This window comes from Neopelma chrysocephalum, unplaced genomic scaffold (genome assembly GCF_003984885.1).
Source record: "Neopelma chrysocephalum unplaced genomic scaffold, ASM398488v2 Primary Assembly neopelma1_75, whole genome shotgun sequence".
NCBI classification, from domain to species: Eukaryota; Metazoa; Chordata; class Aves; order Passeriformes; family Pipridae; genus Neopelma; species Neopelma chrysocephalum.
Genome location: NW_020897736.1, coordinates 850,583 through 875,979, shown reverse-complemented (window position 1 = coordinate 875,979; position 25,397 = coordinate 850,583). Strand labels below are relative to the sequence as shown.

General features: G+C 38.7%; 1 protein-coding gene and 1 long non-coding RNA gene across 5 annotated transcripts in view; one reads left to right on the top strand and one right to left on the bottom strand.

Annotated features, from left to right (window-relative positions):
* Window positions 1-483: 483 nt before the first annotated feature.
* LOC113970153 lies at window positions 484-23,802 on the bottom strand. The gene is made up of 4 exons (XR_003535054.1): window positions 23,441-23,802; window positions 4,450-4,542; window positions 768-863; window positions 484-584 (listed from the first exon to the last, which is right to left on the bottom strand). It is a non-coding gene; the product is annotated as an uncharacterized LOC113970153 (long non-coding RNA).
* LIPC (lipase C, hepatic type) overlaps window positions 8,470-25,397 on the top strand; it is a 51,193-nt gene continuing 34,265 nt past the window's right edge. For 3 of the 4 annotated variants that reach the window (XM_027688745.1, XM_027688744.1, XM_027688747.1), the window contains exon 1: window positions 8,470-8,623. In XM_027688745.1, coding sequence (XP_027544546.1) covers window positions 8,542-8,623 — 82 coding nt within the window. In that variant the 5' untranslated portion in view covers window positions 8,470-8,541. The remainder of the gene's footprint in view (window positions 8,624-25,397) is intronic. The other variant, XM_027688746.1, reaches the window with a different exon arrangement.

Below are 25,397 nucleotides of genomic sequence, written 5' to 3'. Positions count from 1 at the left end.
AATGTGGTTGTCAGAAACACAATAACTTTTTCTAAAATAATTAAGAGGATTAAAATGGCGCTGTAGTTATATAATGAAAAAAACCCAAATTTTAATTACAAGTTGCTCTCCAAATATGCTTCTGACCTAAGATTCAAGGTCCTGAGCAAAGGTGCATCTTTAGACCTTCTATATCAAAGTGAAATTACTGTATTTATAATAAATTGTGCATTTCAGTAATTTGCCAGTAACACAAAAATTCCCACAACATATTTTGCATTCTTATTCTATTTTGCATTATGAGATTCCCAGAGCCCATTACAAGAACCATTTACATGTAATTCAGTAAGATTTTAGAAATAGTATATTGGACAAAATTGTTTAACCAGACAGAGTGCAAAATTAGACCTAACAAATATATAGTATAAAGCATTTATCCAATCCTTTGTCAAAGTTTTGGAAATGGTTTTTTTTAGTGCAACATTTTTTCATCTTTCAACTTACCTCTCTTTTTTTTTTTCTAGAGGAGGTGAAAATCCGTGAGTAATAAATTCAGACCTACCATGAATGGGCTTGATTTTCTCAGTCACCTTCAGGAAATTGCCCTAAGCCAGGGGTGTAAGTTGGAAAACATTGTCAGTGTATTGCAACCACACAAACATTTCTAGTTGCATCTAGATTTTAGAGAGTTATACCTTAGAGCTGAAAAACACTATAATTGACATTTTTAAGGAGGGCAGGGACCAAATTCTTCAATTTTAGGGTACAAACATAGTTGAGGTGCTTACCTGAGGCTGATTCCAGACCCTGCATTTTGAACTGTGTGTTCTGCACTGCCAGATGAACCGGCTGCCGGGCACGGACTGCAGAGCACATTGGACCATCTGGGAGGGAACATGACAAGAAAGGTTTCTGCCCCATAGTCTGAATTCTTCCTCTGCAGGAAATTCCAGTACCAGATGCCAAATGGAATTTGGAAATTAAGCACAAATAATAATTTTGAAGTTATAATTAGAACATAGAAGAGCAAGGAGTACATAGCAGGAGACTGAGCTATTAAATCTCCAGGGAAAAGGCAGCTGCTGCTTCTGTGCTCTTCCTAAGGGTGGTGGGAAGGCACTGCAAGCCAGCAGTGGCTGCCCTGGGTTTCATGGTTTCATGCCTCAGCACAGAGTGAAGAAACACAGGCAGATAAAGAAGAACAGGTCCATGGTACCACAGCAAGTATGGACTTAGAAAGGTTTGCATCCCACAGATGAGGCTTTCACAGTGGTGTTGCTCTTCTCCATAGTAAATGTGGTTTAGTCTGCTGACCTATTCTCCAACCAGCACAAACCTCTTAGTCACCATGAAAATTCACAAGACATGCGTGAAAGAAACTGGAGAAGTAGGTTTACACAGTAAATTTTGTATGTGTTTGTAAAGTGTGTTATGGTCAGAGACACTGCTCTGCTTGTTTCCTTCTCCTCCTTTATATCCCAAGCAAGTTACTAAAAGAGGAGTTTTACCATCGTTTTGTTTGAGTTGTGTCTGTGGCAGCTCTCTTGGTTGTTGACCTTGTTACTCCCACAGTGCTCCTCCAGTCCCTCAGCACCGCTTGCTTTCAGCCCTTTGCTCAGCTTCCTCTTCAAAGGACAGGCACTTCTCAAGCACTTTGGTGAACCACAGCTACTTAAAAGCCACAAGCACAAACTGGTCATTTGGCAAAGAATATATTATTCTTACTCAAGTGACGTAATCAGACTTTCTCAATTAGCACTTATGGATGCAGCATATGCTCAAGGGCTTGTTTGCAGTGCACTTGTCTGCAGTGAGTGTGACTCCCAGATGGAGAACTAGCTTTGTCTTAGCCATGTTGCCACCCATAAAATGTTTCCACACACAAATGAAGGAACGCAGGAAAAAAAAAAGAAAGTGGAGCTAGAGAAAACACCCTGATGGGGTTTCTTTTTAATTATATGCCTGCTTTTTTGGCCTATTCCACAATGCTGAAAATGAATACCACAGATGGAGGGTGGGTGTTAAAAGCCCATTGAATACTGAAATTTTACTAATCTGTTATAACAGGAAACATCTGTGCTAAATGCAGTATTTAAAAGCTCTTCCCATTTCAGTTGTGGAACACCAGTATTTACAGGACAATACCAAGAAATTGTTTGAATTCGTGGTCATGGTCACTTCAAATCTAATACTGACTGATTTGTTTCTGTGAATCATTTCAACTACTATGGACTTTGGAATACCAATGTACATAACCAATTATCCTATGGTTTATCCAGACATCAAAGATTTACAGTTCCAGAACTAACAGACACACAAGCATTTAAAATCTTTCTAGTAGGCTACATTCATTTCTATTTGTGTGAACAAAGTCAATAATTCTTTTACCAATTTGGAACATTTTCAGGCAATTTTTCAGAACAGATTTTTAGAAAGTTTGGAGAACATTTTAAATGCATGTTTATCCTAATTGATGCTTAAAGTATTAAGGCTTCTTCATTCCTTAAGTAAGCTAATTTTCTATCCTATAATCTTGTCTAATCTTGTAGAAATGTAGGAACTGCCACAATATATCAGATCCAAGAGTCTACCCAATTCAATATCTAAGTTCTGCTAGGATGAGCAAGAGCTGTCAGGCCCTAGAACAAGCAAAATGTTTGGGGTCGAGAATTAAGCACCTGAAACACTCTGCTCCTCCCAAATCTACTCTGTACACTTTAATCCTTTTCTTCCTCTTTCAGCTTTCTCGTCGTTTTGTTTTTCCTTTTTCATAAAGACTCCATTTCAGTGACAGCAGCTCCACAGGGATGCAGGTTTTGCTCCTGTGAGCATGTTAAGCTTTAAGAGTCATCATCAATCAGCACCTGAATGTTTATTGTCTTTCAAGTTCCTTTACTTCAGCACAATTCTCTGCCTTTTTTTTAAGTGCTTTCGTGTGTATCCTCTTCAAACGTTACCTGCAAGAAGCCCTACTTGTCTTGTCCTTGCTGCCTTCTTTATCAAGAAGAACCATCAATCAACATCTGAAACAAGTCTGCTTTCTATTTGTTGTTACAAATTCTCCCTCCTAAATACAGAGGCTAGGAAGGGAAGGGAGAGAACACTGTTGGTTTTACTATGGATTGATCTGTTTCAGATATGCTTCTCTTTGATGTGAGGGAGGTGAGCAAGCAAGGCAGCTTCAAAAAGCGTTGCTCTTGTGTTGGTTTTGCTTAAAACCATCAAGCTCAAGTCTTCAAGGGGGAGGGAGGAGGTTGGGCTGGGTCTCAGTCTGCCAATGAGCTTTGTTGCAGGTGTGGAGCTGTTCCTTACACAGACCAATGAAGGGAAATGTCCTCAGCAGGCAGGCTGGGCTTACCAAAAGCACATCTGTTCTTCACAATTACATCTATTGACACCACAGTGCTGACTGACAGAAGCTTTCCTACATGACACAGCTCTATGAGAAAGCTGCTTTAACAATGATCAATTCAATGCAAAATTTTACAGGCTGTATAGTCATCCCTGAAACAGGGCACTGAAAACAGCAAAAATCCAAAATAAAACTGAGAAAACAGGTGGATAAAAAGTCTGCACTGCACTACCCTTTCCTGTAGTGCATAACCATGCAGAAGTTCAGCCCTGACTGCTGAAGAATGGAACTAGTTGTAATGAAAGGCAGGGAGTAGGCCAGCTCCTCACCGATTTCAAGGCAGGGGTAATAGCAAGCACACAATATTCTACACATAATTGGAGAGCATGGCCAGTCCAGATGTGCTGGGATTTGTCCTCCCCTTTTATTTGGTTTGTCTAATCTGCACTTTTCTGATTTGTCAAGATTTCAGGGACATACCCCAAGAGAACACAGTGTACCCATGAGAAAGACAAACACACAAGCCAAGAAGCAGCATTCCTCTAAGGCAACTAAACAAGTAATGCATTGTTGCAAAAAGCACTAGTTAACATTGAAGTAAACAAACTAGAAAATGCCTTTTTTTAAAGTTGGAAGTAGGAGCAGATGACCCACTTATTGTACAACTATATTTATGCTTGGCAGTTGTATTTGGATTCCCTTCTTTGTTTACAGCTGTTTATTATACGAACTACTCAGTGTAGCATATTTCAAAAATTATTAAAAGGTACAAACATACAAAAATTATTAAAGGTACAAATATACAAAATGTGCTAAACTTGAAACAAAACTTAAAATTGCAAGAATGCATTGGCTAGTCCCAAATGTGTACCCAAGGAAAGTGAGATAATATTCTGGGTGATGAGTCATGAAAGAAGACTACCTTAATCAGGAGCTATGGAGCAGGAAATGCATCTCACAGGAGAAACTCCTATTTCACAAAACTATGCTCATGCAAATGAGTGGTTTTCTTTCATATCAGAAAACAAAGTCTGCTGAACAATTATTTACTTGTGAATTTAATACTGAGAAGTCTGATGGCTCAATAGCTGTTGCTGTAAAGGCAGTTTCAGACTCACGTGCAGCTGCTGTATGTTTGACATGGGCCATGAATCCACACACAAAACGCCACCTAAAACTGTCTCTTCGGAGTTATTTGATATTTAAAAATCCTAGGAAAGATAAAACGGGCAGAATAAATTCTGGATTTAAAAACTGCATTAAAAATTCAACCACATAAAAATTTTCTTGCTCTATAACCTCAGATGTATTAGCATCACCATCACATGAATCTTTTTTCAGATGCTAGTGGCTTATTATAGGAACACAGGGTGGATCCTCAGCTGGTGAAAATCATTAGAGCTGCACAGAAGCCAATATATGCTAGCTGAAGTTCTGGCCCATAAAATATCTTCTAAACCTGAAAGAACATCTTGTACTACAGTATTATTGGTCTTCAGGTGATTGAAAACCATCTTGATGAACAGTGTGGTCTCAGGGAAAAAGCAGGTCTGTATGCCTGACAAATCTCTGCCCTGTGTTCCTTTATTTAACTTGATTAGAAAGAAACATTTAAGCAAAAACTTGCATGGTACAATGCATCATTAGTCACTTGCTGCTTCTCAATAGTGAAACCATCAATTTTATTTCAGATGTGAATATGTGCAAGAGGTCTAACTATAATAGGAACATTAGCCAAGAAGCAGATGGGGATTGTGATTGAGAGTTTACCTCCTGGGTATATATTGTACAAGCAGCATCTCAGCAGAAGAGAGAAGGTTATCAAGCTCTCTTACAGTCCATGCAAACTGGATATAAACACTCCAGCATAAGCTGGAAATCGGGCTTAGGACACTGTGTGTTTAAGAAAAGACAGCATTTCATGTAAAGCAGGCAAAGCATTGGCCTCCATGCAATACTAAACAGGCATTTTATCTGTTTCACAGAAGAGCAGTTTGGATTCTGTATTTCTAAATTTAGAATGCAGATCACTACAGTTGGTATGAGTGATTTCAATGCGGGCAATGAAGTAATGTGCAAATGCTGGTTGTTATGGGAGAGAGAGTTCGCATCTACAGAATAGCTCCTTTTTTTAAATGGATCCTTTACATTTTAAGGCTTATTTTACCACAACATATTAAAATTTACATTTAAGAACTTGATTTCAGATACTTTTAAGAATCAAGGTTTTTGCAAATACCAAATTATCCACTTGCCTTATCCAGAGCATGAGTAACAAACATATTCAATTCCAAAGAATAAACTTTACACTCACTCTTGACAGTAACATCAGGACACAGTGTAGCTTGCATATTCCAGGTGTCATTTTCCTACATCAACCACACAGCTTTCGTTATAGTCCCTGAGATTTCTGTTCCCTGATTTTCCAGTGCCTGTGTTTATTCAGCTGCTGTAAATTTTGTCACTGCCAGTGACTGCAGCAGAGCAGTCTTACAGTTCATATGGCCCCAGCAGACCAGCAGGCAACTATTAGTGTCTCAGATAGATCCAGTTTCACTCAGCATTGTCCATGATTGACTAATAAGAAGAGCCAGAGCATCCTCTTTTTTCCCGAGGATTCTCTCTTTTCCGCAGTGATTTCCGCCCAGAATATTGCGGCTCCATTCCCTGCACCTCATGCAGATCCAAATGTGGCTGGAAAGAAGCCATTTGGGTTTGTGATGCAACGTGCTGCCAGGAACTCTGAGTAGCTACTGCACAGTCCCTTCTGGTAAATACCTGTCTCCGCTCTTTCCATTCTCATAATGTGCCAAAGCCTCTTTCTTGTTATACTTTTTACATCAAGAACTAATTCCTAAAACAATTTAGGTTACATATTCATAGGATTTTATATATGCAATAACAATACAAACAGCAATTAACCCATCTGAGAGAACAGATCAAGCAAAGTAGTTATCAAGTGACCAGATAAACAAGTTGAAAACAGCAAAGGTTCTAATTTCAATATTTGGATTCACAGGAAAATTATTTATCGGGAGTTTCCTACCTCTAATGTTCATTACATTGCAGGAGACCCATTCTTTTCTTTATGAGTAGATAATAAAGGCAATTGGATTTACTCATGTAAATCAAATGGAGAAGAAAAGAAAACCCAACCCCACACTCCAAAAACACATTGTGTGACAATGCTGTAGAGGCCATTGGGAGCAGCTCCTTCCTCTGGAACACCATCACATCTGCTCTCTGCAGACTAATGTGCCATAACATGCAATTTTGTGCTACATAAACTCATCCTGAATATGCTCTGTGAAACCTCTCGTTCAAATGCTGTACAATTATTCCCACAACACTGCTTAGGGCCGTCACCATTATTGGTGATATTTTGTGAACACTGAAAAGACAAATAAATATTGGCCATGGCTGATGCAGAATTGCCAAATGAAGTGAAAACCTGCCAAAAGAAGGCAGGTTCCTCCTCCTTCTTTTCCCAGTTTTCCTCTTACCACTTTAAGCAATCCTTCATTAGACATTCATAATGTCATTCTGGTTTCCTACACAGCTGCTATAGTAGGAAGTAAATCCAATTCCTATAGTGATTCCTATAGTCTTTATTTTCAGGCAATCTCTTCACAAAGATCCAACAGCCTGTTCTGTCCCTAACAGATCTACCACCTTGTTTCAGAACAATTCCTGTCTGCAGAAAATAGAGCTTGCAATCTTTCTCCCCCAAATGGTCTTGATTATTGTGGCTATATCACCATTCAACCTGTCACTCAGATCTGTCATCTTCACATCTTCTTCAGCTAACGTTTTTCTAAGTTCACTGCAAGGCTGTGCTAAATCACACCAGTAATTTCTACTAGTGTTAACTTTGCTAAAATACAGCATTCCCTGTTCATCATCACAGCCTAAATTCTTGTCTTCTCTTGTTCTTTCTTCTTGTCCAAGTTCTATCTCCTGTCTTCTCTTCTTACTCACTGAAAACGCTGCTGCGAAGAGTATTTATCATTTATCAAGGGTAATTTTGATCCTATCACCTCATTTTCCGTATTTCCTCTCTTTTTAATGTACTTTCAGACACACACTGATCAATCAGTCTCGACAATGCTTCAGGTGTTTGTGTGCCAAGATCACTGCCAGCTCTGGTGACTGGTGTGACCTTAGAGATTGCTTGTAGGGGTTTCTAGCTGTCTGCTGTATCCTAGACTCAAAGCTCCATGGAGTGAGCAAGGAAAGGGAGTGATCTGCACTTTTCTGCCTTATTCATGGCTACATCATAATTGGCACTTCATTCCTTTAAAATGTGCTAAAGTATGTCTGAAGAACTGATGTGGGAAAACTAGGATGCTCCAGACTGATGCTAAGCTGGCCCAGAGGACACCATTGTGTCCTGTTCATGTGTGAGATCCAACTTAGTGTAATACTTGCTGCCTATCCAAGAGTAATTTTGGTCCCCTCACACTTTGCACTACACCTCTATTCCTTGTTGTATAAACACACAACACTGCCATTAAAATTCTGCTCTGATTTCCAGTACAAACCACACAGTATTAGTGGAAACCTTTTCTCTGAACTGACTCCTACATTCACTACATGCATTTTCTTATGATTCTTTTGCTGAAAGTGGAGAGAGGCATTGGTTAATTGTGCTTTATCAGTAAATTTTGTATGTGTTAAAGTATGTTCACTTAATTTGAAACACTTGACGATTATCCAAAATCTGATACCAATTTTACTAATGAAATAAGAAAAGTGTTTCATATACATAAAATTTGGATGCTTCCCTTGCTGGGATTTGTCTATGTTAATGAAATATTTAGATTAACCTTCAGCTCTTACCATTATTTTACAATGTGTTCAGACTGAGCTGTTGACCAACTGAATTTGAGCTGGCTACCCATGGCCTTTACCAGCATTTCACAGAACTCATGCCCTCAAGTCCCTGTGCTCAGAGCTGAGCACTGCTGAGCAAGGCAGGAGGATGCAGTTCCAAATTATTTCTGCCACAGGTGGCATAACATGAAAATGAAGAGACTGAAAACAGGCAAATTCCATTTTCACTTCCATAAAAGGAAAATCTGGGGTAGGGGACAGGAGAGTTCGGGGTTAATGATTAATGGGCAAAGAATTTCTTGCAAAGCACTGCTAATTCTTTCATTTTCCCATCTCTTGGCAGAATTTAGCAGAACTCTCATTCAGAGAAAGAAAAAATGAAAAGTTGGCAACTTCTTTCATTTTTGTTGCTTTCTTGTGTCATCGTCTCAGCAAATACATATGGAGGAAAGAAAAAAGGTAATATACTCTCAAATATAAATAATGATCATGAACCTTTTTTTAAATGTTTATGCTATAAAAATGTAGTAGTATTGACCGACTGATCATCAGCATGTTGTGTTTGGGTGCTATGTTCCCTTAAACTATGGCATTTATAACTGTCTGTGTTTGTTGGAAAATGCAGTTGTTTGTAATTACAACAAACATTTCTCAGTAGAAATCCATACATTTGAGACTACAGACTTATGGTACTGTGACCCTTAACGAACTTCTGATGAAGCTAATTTTGAAATTTATTAGTTTGAAAATATGCACTGGAGTGATATTGTTATAATCCTCTTGGGCTGGAAGTATTCTATACAACAGATTCAGTCTCCTGCTATGAATCAACATTTCTAGCTATCTGAGAGTGTTTAAGCTTTTATTTTCTGAGTTGCCTTTCATCTCAAGTGGGATGAATATCTTGGAGTGAAAGAGATACATCTGCAGCATGTTTTGTAGAGCAGCACTGTGAAGGATCTTTGTCACTGGTTGTACACCCATTTCCTATGCATTTGTGTTACTGCACATTGTGTCAGTATCTGGGGGACTCTTGAGTAAGTGCATCACAAAACTGCATTTCTTAAAACCTCTCAGATGTGATTGACAAAGACAATTCCATGTTTGGCTTCATCATTGAGCCATACAGAGCAAGAATGAGTTTTCCTTCTTATTTAACTGCATTTCTAATAGTCTAAGTCTGAAGAGGATAAATGTAGTTTTCTCTTCAGCTGGAAATATAGCAAGATATGCACATTCACAGAAGTATGGCCTCTTTCAGTAGCTGTGTTTTGTATTTATGTTAATTTGTATTAACAGTTTTAGAAACCATTTGCTATAAAAACGCTTTATATGCAATAGGCACAGTGATTTCAATCTAGAGGAGGCAGGACCACCTTTCTTTGATTCTGCACATTAAAATTCCCCTTGGGTTTCATTTTGAACAATATAAAATCCTTGAATTAAAACACTATGAGAACTTAAACTGCAATTAATGCCATAACTTGGCCTGGTTTACCAGACAGCGAGATCTGCATATCCTTAACAGTTGCTGAACCTTAGAAAGCTGTTTAGAAACCATGATCAAATTCTGTATTTTTGAGAGAACCAAAAATTAGAGCACTAACTTTAATTTGAGGTATCTCACATAATCTTTGCCCAGATCTATCCAGATTCCACTGCGTGGTTAAAGTTTAGTTCACCATAAATACAAACAGCAGGTGGAGAGAGGCAATCATTGCACCCCTGTTCTTTTACAGCCACAGGTCTTGCCTTATGCAGCTCCATTCCCCTACCCCACTGTCTGTGGCACTGTTTATAGCAAGGCCAGTTGCTTCACTCTCTCCACCTCCCTTTCCCCTCATGACCTAGGACTCCTATATCAATGGACTTCACTTGTTTGCTTATTGCTTCTGCAGTTTAAAACCTCACTTGGGACAAACCACAAGTGACATGTCATACCGACACCAGCAGATATGCCCAGTTCGTAGTATGCTGAGGCAAGAGACTGATTGCAGAAGTAGAGCAGGTTCTTTTCTAAAAATGCAAGAAAACTCAACTGTATTTTCTTGTAGAGGTTATCCACAGCCCAACTAGATGTGCTACAGAAGGTAGTTACAATGTTAAAGGACCTGGTTTTCCATTATGCTGAACCTGGACCCTCATCTGTCAATTTTAAATCAGTCCAGCTCTAATTCCAACTATCATTTGCATTAATGTATATTTCTGCATCTTTCACTCCCTTCTTATCCTTCTCCAATCCAACCTCAGCCACACCAACCTTGTCCAGAAGATAGTGGAACTCTCAGTTCCCAAACTTGCCTTGTTTCTGTGGCCATTTGATTTGCCAGCACAGCTCTGCTGGTTCTGTGTGTCCTTAATCAGCTCTGGTGTGTTGGCCACACTCAGTAACCTCAGGGAGTCTTTTTCTTCATTTCAATTCCCAAGGAGGCAAATTCTCCTCCCACAATGGCATATGCAAATGACAATAAGGCATTATCTCTCACTAAGGAAGGGCAGCAAAGATTTTAGTTCTACATAAGAGCCCTTTAAATGCTGTCAAGTGGAGACAGCTTTCAATGAGCATTGGATTTATTTTACCTGGATATCCTCGCACCTTGGAGCTCCCTTGTTCTTGCTTTAGCAGGAACTGCAGCAATGAACAGTACAACTAAAAGGATCTGCAAAGCCTTCTCAAAGATGAATGTCTGGTATGTCATTCTAGCACAAACAATGGCCTGTAAGGGAACCATGCTCTGAAAGAACAATCACTGTGTAAAAGTCCCACTCATTCATTGGTAGCCAGAAAATAATCAACTCTTTTTTTTCTCTATCATTTTATCCACCTGCACAGTAAAAGAAACTACATTACAAAATCAGAATTTATAGGAAATAGACTGCAGTGGGTAAATCAATTTAGATAAGTGCATGTAAATAATCTTTATCAAGTGATATAAAATATACATACTATAGGTTCTTATTTTATACTTAATTATGTAGAACAAGATTTGCATTACCAAGCAAAAACAACACCCCATTTAAAACACACACAGGGTTATTCTTAAAAAAACACAGAGTGTTTCTGAAATATCATGGTTTTCTTGTACAATTATATAGCAGGAAAGAAGTTTGTAATTTTTGGCAAATGTTCATTATCTAAAAGCAGCATCCCGGAACCAGAAATAAGCACCTAAAAATAACATCCCTGAAGTTAAGCCAAGATGATTCTTTCTAAAAGCATGTGAAAAATGCTTCAACATAAGCTCCTATTTATTTTGATTCTTCTTCTGTAAACATAAAACTAGGTGAGAATATATTCCATTATTGCACTTGGTTGTGCAGAGCAGAGCTGTGCAGTGGCTGCCATGGGAATGCTGCTGTTGAGCCAGCACTTCTTACCTGACAGTCTCACAGCTGGCAGCTGAGCTGGAGGTTTTTTTTGCCCGAAAGAGAAAGGTAACATCTTAATTGTCATCCATGTTTTAAGTATTACAGTGCTAACATCTTAGTAATATAACATAGACCACAGGAATGGATTATAGAGAAACCTGAATAGCTGTTACATTTTCTTTATTCCCTAAGAGTATTACAGAGATATAAAAGGTGTGTGTGGTACATCAAATCCTCCAAAGCCTAGATAAAATTCCTCAATAAAATGCAGTGGATGGAGTATACACTATCAGATCTGAAAAACTACCAAAATAACAATTTCTACATGATGCTGAAAAACTATGAGAAAGGCAATAAACACAGAAGATTCAAATGCCATTTAAACTGCAGAGAAAGAGAGCTAAAGTCTGCTAAGATGATGACATGGTTACCTTTGACATGGAAGGTAAATATCACTTTTACTGTCTAACAGTTCTTTAAAGTCTACCCTAAATGTAAAAATGTAGAGAAGACCTTCCTTTCAATTCCTTGAAGCATATTCAGTGTAATAATAACCTGTGTCTTAAATTTTCATTAATTCTGTGTGATTCAGGTTTATATTAAATGACAGAAGAACACAGACTACAGCCAACAAGGCCACAGGATATCAGCAATCCCAGCCTACTTCCAGTTTGAGAGAAAGTGCTATGAAATTAAATTGGTTCCAAAAATTACTGAAAAAAAATATTCTTTTTCTCTCCCTCTTCTTCATATGCAGAAATATATCATGGTTACAACCCATAGAAACAAGACTAAAAACAGTTAATAATTCTCATTTACTGCACTGGAGTTTGTGCATCACCTCTGAAGCTGAAATTCATGTCACCTCTAGTTAGGTCATTTAAACAGGGATTCAGGAGCTAAATTTCATGATGTACCAAAATATTGGTCCAAGAAGTCTTGAAATTTGGAAGTCCAGATGTCAGGGTACTCACCAGTTACACTAATGATCTGATATCTAATATATGATATTAATAGAAGTTCTACAGAAGTATTTGCTGTCATCTTCTGAGTGGCTGTGTTTCAGATATGCTGTATCTGTACACAGCTTTTGCAATGCTCTCAGGAGTCTTAGAATTCTACCAAAATTTCTATAATCTAAACCAGTTATTGTTCCTTTTGGCACCTGGAAAAATCTACAAATATAATTTCAGCCATTGATTTTCACTACAGAGTCCAAAATACAACTGTAGTCTAACTAACAGAAGGCCCTTTGCTTTTCCCATGACAAGAGACAATAATGGGAATTTGACTGACAAAGGAACTATCCATGCACAAAACAAGTTTCAATCTTTCTACTAATGCAAGTGACTGAACATCTTAATGAGGAGTTTAAATTCACCAGAGGATTGTAATTCATATGACTTAGGCATTACATTCTTCTGACCACTGCTGTATGAACAGTGGTTGAACTCATGTGACACTTGAAAAACTTGACCGTAGAGAACTGTTCTTGGTAAGGTGGCATTGCAATCTAAGTGCTTTACTTATTTTCTTTCCTTTCCTCTCCAACAAGAGAAGGTTATGGTTAGTTTCAAACATATATATATATATAGTTCTAATGGAAAATAAGTACCAATAAAAACATTCATTATTAAAGAGAACATTTTTCTTTTCTGCCTATTTTGTATTTCACTCATATTACACATTTCATTTTGGAAAACATAGTTAAGCCCAATCCATGTGGAGCTGCAGGGTTATTAATAGAGTTGCATCGACAGCAGTACAATAGTGATGATGTAGCTCATAACACCATATGGTCCCCTTGGGTGGCCTTAGCACAGTGACCTTTTTTCCTATATGTTATCTAGAGCTTAGAGACTCTTTGCTGAAGATAAGTCAGGCTCCTTATACAGTGGAATAACTTGGCAGCAGGTGGATGGGCCAGCAGCCACTTCCAAGCAGCATGATTAATATTTCCTGGCAATATAAGCAATAACTGGCAAAAGAGACAGAAGGGGCCATCTATCTGCACATGCCAGGACTGGGTGATAAAGTTCACTGCTTTGGCAAGAGGCCAAATGTGAAATACAATTCTTGTATTCAACTGTTTAATGTCTATATTCCAAGTTAAAAAAAATTACCACTTTCACACTTTGTAGTCTTTCTTCTAGAAAAATATGCTGGTTTTAAAGTTATATTACTATGACAACTCTCTTGCTCGTTCCTTTTAAATTTTAAAAAAAATTGTTAGAGCTGCTAATATCCTCAGAAAGCATTAGCTGCACAGGATTGCACACCCTTACACTCAACCATTGTGATCAGCCAACGAAAGCTTTTGCTGGTGCTGAAATGCTTCTGACACAAGATGGCTGTAGACAGAGGAGCTGTTGCCTAAAGCTACAGCAATTCTCCTTTTTGCTTACCCAGTCCAGTAAAATCTATTTGAATCTTTTACCAATAATACTTGGTATATAATAACAATACCAATAATATTTGGTTTATATTTGGGCTCCTACTTTGCCTCCAGACTTTGTGGCGTTGTTCCGGCTGCAACAAATGACAAAAAAGAAATCTAGAAATATCGGATGTGAGTAGACGAGGTGTTTGAACACATACTGCTCTCTGGAAGGAAACCAGCATGTCCAACCTGAAAAACCAATTTTTAGGAGAGAAATCCTCAAAACTTCCACTATTTTGAAATATTTGATCCAAAAAGCATTTTGTAATTTTGCATAGTGCTTTACTCAGTAAGGGAAACTGATGGAGACTACTTCCAGAGGAGGGCACTGAACCAGGGAGGAGCTGATGACAGAAGGGGTCCAAGGACAAAAACAAAAACATACACATACGTTTGGTTTAATTTTGTGTCTGGAGCTGACAAATGCCCCCACAATTCTGCTACACTGGCATGTTCTCCCAGATCTTAATGCTAACTTTGACAACAATTATATAGAAACACTGCTGAGATTAAATTTTTCATTTTAAAATCTTCTCTATGTTAAATCACTTGTGGTTCTACTTGATGCTTCTCAGGCTGAAAATAATCTGTAGTGTCAGACTGCAGGATTTTATTTACGCTTTCAAGCACCATTCTTCTCCCTTTCAGCAGCAATGGGCCATAAGGGGTGTTGGAGGACATCAATTAAGGTTTATCTCCATGTTTGCCAATCTGCATTTCCAAAAGTCCCTCAAATGAGAGATTCTGTCAAATTGGGGTGGGAGTGGTATGTATGGCTGTTCCTTAGCCGTGCTAATAAAAGATATATATACTGAAAAAATACCAAATTACATTCTGATTTATTTACCAGGCAAATCATTGTCTAATAAATATACTGTCCAGGTAATTGTCATGACTTCAGACTAAAACTTGTCCAGAACTTACCTCTGATTGGAATTTTACAAGTTGTTATAAAAATACAAATAATTAAATTTTATGGACTTTCAGACAAAAAATATGTTAAGAAATCATATTCATTATTTAAGAGGGTAGTATTTTGATTTGTTATATTCCCATTTGATTTTTTTTTTGTGCGTGTGTTGTGGTGAAATAGAACTGCTAGTTTTCGTATTTATGTCCCTTGTACTTTTAACTGAAGATGACAGTGCCAATGCCCTCAAGGTTTCCTCTTAGAGGCTGACAAGAGGAAGGGAAGGGACATGGGAGAAATTTATCTCTTTTTTAAGGTAGAAATCTTTGGGCAACTTTTATTCACTAAAACAAAATATTTTGAATGGTATTATTCAGGCCATGCTTTCACCTGAGAGCTTACAATCTTCTAAGAATTTTTTTTTAAATTTAATCATTTGTAAGAATGATGAATACTATCTAAAGCCCTTCTCATTTTTTTCAGAAAGCTAGTGCATTTCTGAAACCGATTATGATTACTGAAACAGAATATTACTTTTAGGAACTGAACTGTGAGGAAGAAATAATATGAATTAGCAGTGCTTTTAGGACACATGGGAAAGGTTTAACCTCCAGTTTATTGTGGCAAATATATGGTCTGTAAACTCTTCATCCCCAAAACCTTCAAAAGGTATTGAATCAAGTCCTTAATAGCCACTTAAACACTTTTTTCAATGTCTCAAGCAATGCCTATTAATGCTGCCATATCACTCTTCAGTGATTCACTAGAGTCAGCACCTTCCAGACCTTTCAAACACCTGAACAATTTCATAACTGATCTTGACTAAAATAGCTTGTCTATGACAACATATAAATTGCCACCTACACAACAGTGCCTGGCTAAACTACAAGGAAAGCTGACAGCCCTAATTGCATTTAATGTCTTTATGCAAATGAGAGTAAGCTGGATGGAGCGGGTCCCAGAGCAGAGGTTTACCAGCAGGAACAAGACTTTCACAGATTGTATCTGTGTGGGATTCCCCAAATCTGCTTTTCAGGTTAAGGACCAACTGCAACCAGGAGACAAACAGTCTTCTCTGATGCTTGAAAGTAACCCCAATGCAGTTTTTGCACAGTTTTCAAGAAATATGGAGGTGTTACATGGAGGATACATTCCTCCCTCCAGAGTACAAAGCAAATGAAGGGAATTGTGACTAGATTACAGTTGATTCTCTGGCCTGTTCTGCCAGTGTGGAAATGAGCAGAGCATACTGAAGAAGTAGCCTAGACCTAAACAAAAGAAAGAAGGGAACTTAGAACATTCAAAGCTAAAGAACTCAGCTATCAGTGTAAAGCATTAGTACTGGATCTCTGTGGCACTAGAAACTGCACAGAAAGCCAGCTGGCACATCATCTGAAAATCCACTGTGCTCTCTATCCATCATACTTACCTTCTGCTTACCTGGGAAAAGAAATTAAAGCTTGTTCTTTTAATTGGGAACAGTTTTTTTGTAAGGAACATCATAAATCACTCTTTACTTAGTAGATGAAATCAGAGACTCATGAAATCTGAGATACTAATAAGCTGTTTTATCAGTCATCTTTGTCTATAGCTTACCCAATAAAGCTCTAAAGAAGGTTCCAACACAAAACATTCCAGTGTGCAGTGCTGAAGGGACTCTTCTGTTTTCCACTGACCACTCTGATGCAATTCAGCCACCTCTACTCAGACTGGGCAGTAGGTACTTGGTGATGCCCAGGCTTGCTGGGCTCCTGCAGTGCTCTGCAGTGGGAGTAACTGGGCATTGCCTTCATCAGAAAGTATTGCATCTGACCTGGGACCTGCACTGACTGCTCTCTAGGGCACACCAAGGTCAGGACAGAACAAAGAAACACTGAAACCTTTCTTGCAGCCACTAAGCTGACAGCATTTCAAATACCACCAAACACACAGAGAGTGTGTGCTAGGCATGACATTTTGCTTACTACAAATGAACTGGTGACCTTCAGCCCCCGTTCTACACCGGTACAAGCTGTGTGTCCCACAGAGCTTGGGGATTTTCACATTTCTCTTAGGGCACAGATACTTTTAGGATTCACTCTTTTCAAAAGCTTTGTGTGCCCTTCCTCTCTGCCAGAACATTACCTCCATCCCAACAGCAATATCTGCACTGTTTCCTGGGCAGAGGAGTTCAGCAGGATCCTGGTGGATGCCATTTAACAGTCTTAGTCTCTTCTCACATACTCTGTGACCATAGTGTGATCTTTTACTTTAATAAGTTAACTTAAAGGAACTGTAACTTTTCCGAGAAACTTCAGCCAAGGAATACATCTCTTGGCACACTCTGGTTTCATAGTGCCAGTGTCACCTCAAAGAAATGCAATGGAGATTCAGATCTGACAAAATGGACAAAACTCAGAGTCTTTGATCCAGCCCACAGAACAGACAGTTGTGCTGCTTACTATTTTAATCTCCCTAAATCATAGCTCACGGTAAATGGCAATGGGAAGGGATGCTGGATACATTGTGTTCTTCTAGCTGGAATTTTAAGTAGCAGGAATTAACACAATTATCACAGACATCCTTAGAAAATAGAAACAGAAGCAGGAGTATGACATACTATTCCAAGAGGAATCTTTGCATCCCCCTTCTTCCAAACCCACTTCTGGAATTTCTGTAAATTCGTAGGATTTGCACTTTGGATTTGTTTGGGTTTTCTCTTATGATTCAATGCCCTTCTCTATCCTTCCAGTCTAGGTTATGAGGGTTATACATATCCATAAAAAAATCTTCACCTTTACAAAACATTAAGTTCGAGTCAATTAATTCCATTGAGGATTCCTGCATGGCGTTAAGATGTACGTAACTATTCATTTAAATGAAATGTTACTCCCATGAACACCACCAAAAGACCTGATATTAAGTTACTAGTTACTTTCCATCTATGAAGTATCAATGTTAGTTCTTCAACTGGCTTTAAAAAAAATAATCACTTTGGATCTTTCGAAAACTATCAGCCTGATGTGCAGAAGGGAACAGAATTCTCAGACACCAGAGAGTTAATGCTGCATCTGCTCAGGGCCTGGGTACTCTGAGCTCACAAGGACTTCTCACAACCCATCCATCACATCAGCATTTAGCACTCTGCAACCTCAGCACTGCATTGCTCCTCATCTCCCCCTTAGACATTCCAGACCAAGTCCAGAGTAATCCAAACAAATGGATCTTGGGTCTTTAACAAGTGATTAAAGAATCTTTTACACCTACCCTGTAACATACCATAAGTCATAATTCAGCTACTGACTAGCTATATTTGTGTTTTTCAAAGTAAACACAGCCACACAACTTAACTGTTGTACTCCAGGGCACTCTGGATCCCTGGAATTTCCAGATGGAAGACCGTTTGTTTCAGATATTCCTTTATTTCATCAAAATGTAGTAGATTTCCCCATGGATTTCTGTGAGCTGACACTGCCTGGATATTTCTACCTTCATTGTGTATTGTACACTCTTGAACAGTGTGGGTAGTTGGAAAATGCAGTAAACCAACATTTTCCCTCTTGCTGTGCAGCAAGTTAGTCCCTCAATACATCACTGTATTCCTGAGTAAGCTTAATTGATCATAATAAGGCAATCAAATGTGAATATTTTTTGCTCTTTGATTTCTAGAATGCCATTTAACAATATAACCAAAATGAGACTAAAGACATGAGTTATGCCAAATTAGAAATTTATCAGAAAATCAAATATTTATATTAATGAAAGAGAAGGAGTGACATTCTGCATCTGCCCAGCTCTGGGGAAAAACAAGGCCTCAAATACTCGATTTTTTGTGCTTTGTGTTTAGCCAGTGCCCAGTGATGGCAGACATTTTAAACAGCAAGGAAAGGCTGTCGTTCATTCCCCACTTGGTGACATTAACAACTTCAGCAGCCCTTGACTCAGGCCACTGGTGCAGGTCCTTCCAGACCTCCCCACTGTGCCAGTACAGCTGCTTAGTCAGAGAATGAGTCCACGATTTTTCTTGCAGCCAATCAGCCTGGAAACTGGTCCAGTCGAAAAACAATCCTATTTCTTTCTTGTGATCCTACTTTTTAGCTGGATAAGCTCCCTGATCCTGTACACTCTGCAACTCAGTGACCAGCTGTGGTGGGACAAGGATGGGGACTGCAGGAGGTCAGGAGTGAGTGGGTGGAAGCAAGACAGGGAAGAATTGTGCTTAGAGTTGCTTGGGCAGCACTGAAGCCAAATGCCTAGTTAGGAACTAAACTCCCTAACTATTGAGTAATATTTTTTTTAAATTTTTTTAAGTTTAAGTTTTTTATCTCAATTTTAAAAAATAAATAAATCTGCTCCCTTACCAGGCTTTCTATCATCAGATTTAGGCTCTATTAGAAGTTTAAAGATCCTTTCCTCTCCTCTAATTTGATTGCTTTTCAAAAATCACTTTAGCAAAAGAAAGGGAACTCAGAAAAAAACCTAATTTATCATTCCAGCTCATAAAATAATGTAACTCGTTGTTCTGGCTGGTGTTAATAATATTTATATTGGAAAGGTCTAGGGCAATATCCTTGAAAACACAATTGTTTTCTGCACCATCAGCAACCTATTAGCCAGAAAAAATCAAAATTTTGTACTTCGGAGCTTTTTGGGTACTTGCTCAAATTAAAGCTTTCATTTCCCTCATACCCTCCATACATATTTCAGCAAATTACCCATGGAAAAAGTTCCAAAATTAGAGAGACAAGGTTTAATTTTGAACAATCCAATTCCTAATCCAATGCTTTCTTATTATTGCTTCTGGATTTAACAAGGCTATTTAGCCTACAGGAGAAATCCTTTTAATAATAGAATTCTGATGTAGTATTTTTGGGAGATCTCTGCCTTTCTTCCTCTTGATTCTCCAACACCACCCACTTCTTTTTCCTCCACACACATGCACCCACTTAGTTAATTGTGTGTGATCACTAAACACGGACACATGTGGGCATGAGAGTCCCTAATCAGACAGGCACAGAAACAAAAGCTCTATCCTTCAAGGACAGGGCAATTTCTGTCAGGCATTTTAAAGCCAAGGCAGGTCATTGAAGTTATTATTAGCACTAATTAGCACTCCCACAAGCTGTTGAATTCTTTACCTGCAGCCAAAGGCCACTCAATATGGTGCAAAATTTGCTCACATCTTTGAAAGAATCAGAGAACTGGCTCCTCTTTAGAAACACCGGGTTGGTCCATTGCATGTGAATAGGCTTTTGGGAAAAATATGTCTGATCCATGTACCAAAGGATCTACAGAAGCAGAGATATGATGAAACTGTTCCAAAACAAAGGAATTCTACAAATGTCTAAACAGATTTTGTGAGAAAAGGAAGACATCTGGCCTTACTTTTTATAATGGTGCTGTATTTTAAACTTTCTAGCAGGTTACAGACAATTCATACTCCATCTCAGCTACACTGCTGTTCTTTTAAGTTGGTGTTTTATGTGGGAATTTGAAGACAAGTCTGTATGAAAACTGATTTTTTTCCCTTGTGAGTAGGCCTCCCTTGAGAATGAGAGAGATCTGAACTGAATCACTGAGCTCCAAATAAAACACTGATCCTAATGCTGACGGTGGCTAAGAACCGATGAAAGCCCAGCCAGCCACCTCTTTTGTATCTTAAGCACATTTCTAACAAAGTGCCATAACAGGGAGGCCTGGCAATAGCTCTCATTAGTAAAGAGCACTGCTACAGGGGACCACAAGGATTTATTTGAAAGAAGGGAGAAAGAAATGTTTTAGAATCAGCTATTTTGGGTCTGTAAGATAATGCACACCATGACCTTTAGTCTAGAGATAAATTTTCTACAAAAGTAAGCAAAATTGTACCAGGAGTCAAAAAAAGTAACCTATTATCAAAAATAAAATTAGCAAATATTGACTGTGGAACCTACTATGCAGGAGCCTAAAGGATTCCCCTCCAAAAACAAGTCACTATCCTGTGTGGCAAGAAGTTGGAAACAATGGGGAGTCTTGAAAGGTAACAGGCAAGATGTCTCTCCAACTATCATTCCTTGCAAAAGTGAAAAGCAGAGAGTGAGAAACACAGAATAAACACTGCTTTAAAAAAACCCAGGCCCAGCTCACTGCAGATTGACAAGCTGCAGCTCTTCATTAGCTGGACATGCAACCCAGCATCCAAATGCCATCCAAACTGGGGGCTTCCTGTGTCACTCAGTTGTATCTGAGTTTGTGTCTGTCACAAACTCAAGCTCCTCTTGGCCGTGCACTGTCACACTGAACACATTTTCATCCAGGCAAAAGTCAAATCACAGAGCTGGAAACAAGGCCCCCAGGATCTTCATCGGTCCCTTCCATGGGACACAACACATCACACTGTGTGGTTGCAAAGGTCAGCCAGCCCCTTTTGTTTTGACTGTGTGCCATCCTGAAAGCACCACTCAATATTTTAAAGAACTCTGCAGCTCTGAAGCACCAGTAATATCAATGGTCACAATTTTAGCATGATCAGTATTATTACCTCTGCTTTAAATTAGGCACTGAAAAACACTGAGCTTCCAGTTACTATGAGACAGCATTCAACGCCAGGACTGGAATCCTTATTTTTAGCCTCTGGGTCCCATTCTTGAAGCATTTGCTTTGTCACACTCCGGCCAGGAATGCATTTCCTCTAAAATTAATATACAAACAGCATCAAAATTCTGGCCTTCACTCCCTCAGTGATGGTACCATTATGAAGATGAATCAAGGTCACTGCTTTTTTATTTGTGTTATCCATTTTTCGAAAAGAAAGCCCCACAAACCGAGATGTGACACTGGCTGCTGATGGAATCTCTGTCATTTTCTGCAATTTGCAACAATTGGTAGCATTTTCATTATTTAGAGACTTGATTTCCTGACACCAGGGCACAGCTACAAGGTAAATTTCTGGGAACACACAAATGACATAATCTATTTCCTTTAGTATGATGCCAGCAGCTGAAGGGTGAAATAATTGCCTGGAAGTGCATTGAGTTGCTTCATTCTGCTAAACCAATTAGGATGATGGGAATTCTGGAACTAAATCCCTAGACACCTAACTAAAATTAAGCCTTTTAAACACTGTGACAGAAATTAATGTCAAATGCTTCAGGAACACTTTCCCTCATGGAGACAAACCTCTCTACAAAAACCAGCGTTGCTAACTCATAATTAACTCTCAGAAAGGAAAAGAGCAAAATTTTCTGACTGTGATGATTCTCACACAGTTGGCTCATTGACAAGCCTTTTCTAAGGTTACAAAGTTAAGTAAAGGTTGCCAAGCACTGATAGTATAATAGGACCATGGGATGCCTTGGATGTGCATTTAGAGGTTCCATTTACCAAATAAACAGGAGCTGGACAGATCCAAAGAATGGGGACGGTGCTTATTTTAGGAGACATTACAGATGGTTTTCCAGTTTGTGTTTCAACAAAAAAATTGTGCAAAATTAGAGAACTGAAAACACAAATCTCTCATTTTGTTATTGTGACGTGAGGGATCATGATTCTGGTGTCTCAGGGCTAGAAGGCATGTATACTACCCTGGCCAGTGAACAACTTTAAAATGAAAATAACCAAACATTAAATGCATATTTATAAGCAAACAAAATTCAGATGAGTGTGAGCATTAAAAGTGTTTCACTCACAATTTCACTTGGTAAGGATTATTCACATTATTTCTAAATCACTTTCACTAAATTAAGAGTCACGTGTTGCTGTTGTATCTTTGCATTTTTTCCATATGTTTTAGCCTGGATCAATTCAAATGTTTAAGGCATTAAATACACTTTGAACAAGAGTTGTAAGCTCAAAGGAGGAATCTGACCCTATAAGAAGCTCTTTTGGCATACTCTGGTATTCACCTGACATTTCCAGGCAGCCAGTACATCTGTGGGTGAATTCAGAGGGTCAGCATAGTAAAGGCAACAGGAAAAAACAGGGAATTTTTAAATACACAGAGAACAAACAACTAAAGAATTTCAGACTTTGCTTATCACACCTAATCTCCAGTGCCAAGCTATCTAACCAGCTTGTCTACTGTATCACCTATGCAAAACTGAGGAGAGCAATGCTGAGATAGCTATACTTTGAAATAATGCTTTAAAATCTCTGTCTTTACCAAAATTATTCTGTTTCAGAAGAATATAATCTTTACTGCTCTAAGTGAATTTTTCTGCCAGGAAAATAACTTCTCCCTTTTATCAGTGTTGATACATCCTGTAATCTACCCTGCATCAGTTACATATGAGCCACCACACAAAGAGATTACACTGACCATTATCCACTCATCATGGAATAAGATGATAAGCAGGATTCTAAAGGGCAAGACTTGTTTGTAGTTTCCACTATGACCAAACCCGAATGTTCCAATCATTTGCTTTTCAAAACAAAAATGACGGTTCTCTCTGTTCACTCTCATTTTACCTATTAGGAGTCATAGAAACATGATAAAATATGATGATATTTTCTTAACAAGGTACCTTCCCACAGTCAGGAGAAAAGTGTTCAAGAGCAGCAGATGAAATGTTATGTGAAAGCCTAAATTCATCATTCTTACGTGACCACTCTGGTTTCCTGAACCTGCTCAATCCCAGGGATTTTTGTAGGTTTGCTCCATTCCATAAAAATCCAAACTTAGGCGACTTCACCATTTCTATCAAGTTTGCTCCTGAAAAAGAAATAATCCAATCAGAGGAAGGAGACAAAAAGAGATCTGATCAACAGGTTTAGAGTTTTTTATAATATAGGCATTTCCCACAGTCTCCAGTCCTGACCACTAAGTCAGAAAACAGAAAGACAATTCCTGAACATACTAGAACATGAAGATTAAGCTCCTGGAATCGGGCTACGCTCTTGACACCCCAAGTTCTTAAATAATAGAAATGATGCAATCCTCTGAGAAGCTTCTTGCATTGTGAAGTAGTCGGATAAAATATTCATGTTCTTAAATAGAACTGCTAATAAAAAAATAAGGCTGGCTGTCAGTGCTGCTTGCAAGATGGTAGTGAAATGTGAATAAAAGCAATAGAAAATAGCATGCCAACAACTCCCCCCCTGTGGGAGGGGAGTGCTTGGGAATCTCTCTGGACTGGTTCTAGTCTAGTTCTGGGAATGGGCACCCATCAGAAGCTGGAGCACATCAGGCACACTCTCAAGGCACAGGTTTTGGGGTGGATTACTCTGCAAGGAGTCTGCTTTGAGTGCTCCCAGATCACTCCTCAATGCAAATGCATGCATGGAAAGATGGGGAGATTTGTTTGAAAAGTGACCTCCTGTGCGAGAACCACAAATCCAGCCAACGGATTCCCGTGACCCATCCCCACTTAAGTCTGCACTCTTTCTAGGAAGGCTACTTCTGACACTCCTGATTTTAAAAAAGACACCATCAACAAAACAACAATAACAAAAATAAGGAGATGGGGGGAGACAAAATGTCAGATGGATTAGACCACTTGATTGCTGCTGGCAGACTTTCTGTGCTTGCTTTCTACCACACATATTCTTTCATGTCATTCCCTTTCATTGTGGGGCTGGAGAATACCTGGTACCATAGAAAGAGTGAGACAAAGCCTCCACAGTGAGGATTTAGGCTCATTTAAAATAGCTTTGAAACATGGTCATATCCCTAAAAATCCATTTTTTGTTTATTTTATAATGGACTCAATACTTCCTAAACCTATTTATAAATTCCTTCATCTTACGCACGCTGTATCTTGCTAACAACATTTTATTTTTAGAAAATTCCTTTGCCTGACAATTTTGCAGACTTGACTCAACCAGTCTCCTGATAAATTCAAATTAAAAACTTGATAATTAAACACGGAGAAGTATTTAATCCTGTCATAATCTTTGGCTGTCTGAAACATCAGAAGCTGTTATAAGGAAACTGATTTGTCTCCATAGCAAAAAAAAAAATAAAATCTAGAAGCTTGTCTGCTTTAATGAATCTGTTGCAAGACAGCTTTCAGAGGAAGGCCCAGCCACCCAGGCAAATTTTAGGCAATCTCCATAAGGTTTGGTGTTGAAGAGATTCTCTCATTTTGGCACTGCTACTGGCTTAGATTCCAGCTCTCTTGCTCTTTTGGCCAAGGTGCTGTTTTCCCCTACACTGCAGAGATGATGGGCCTCAGCTAACAGTTCCTGTGGTGCATGTCAAATTGCCCTGTGTACTAATATGTTTTATTCACAATTTTTAGAGTTTGAAGTTAGATTAAATGACAAACAGAACAATACAGATAGTGAATCACCAAAGGAAGTCCTTATTTGCTGAGGTATACTTTTATCAGAGACCCCGTAAGTTACTTGAAGCTTGTCTGTGTCTCCACAATTCATATTTCCTCCTCCAAGATACTCTGTCTTCCCTTTCAGTAAATACAGTCTGCACAGTCCTACTGAAAGTTAACTTTTTATTCAAGTTGGCAAACAGGCCAGCTATTGTATCCTCTCTGAATACTGCTTTTATCTGACAGGTCTGTGAGTCAGCAACATCTCCCTTAAATACCCACTCCCAGTAT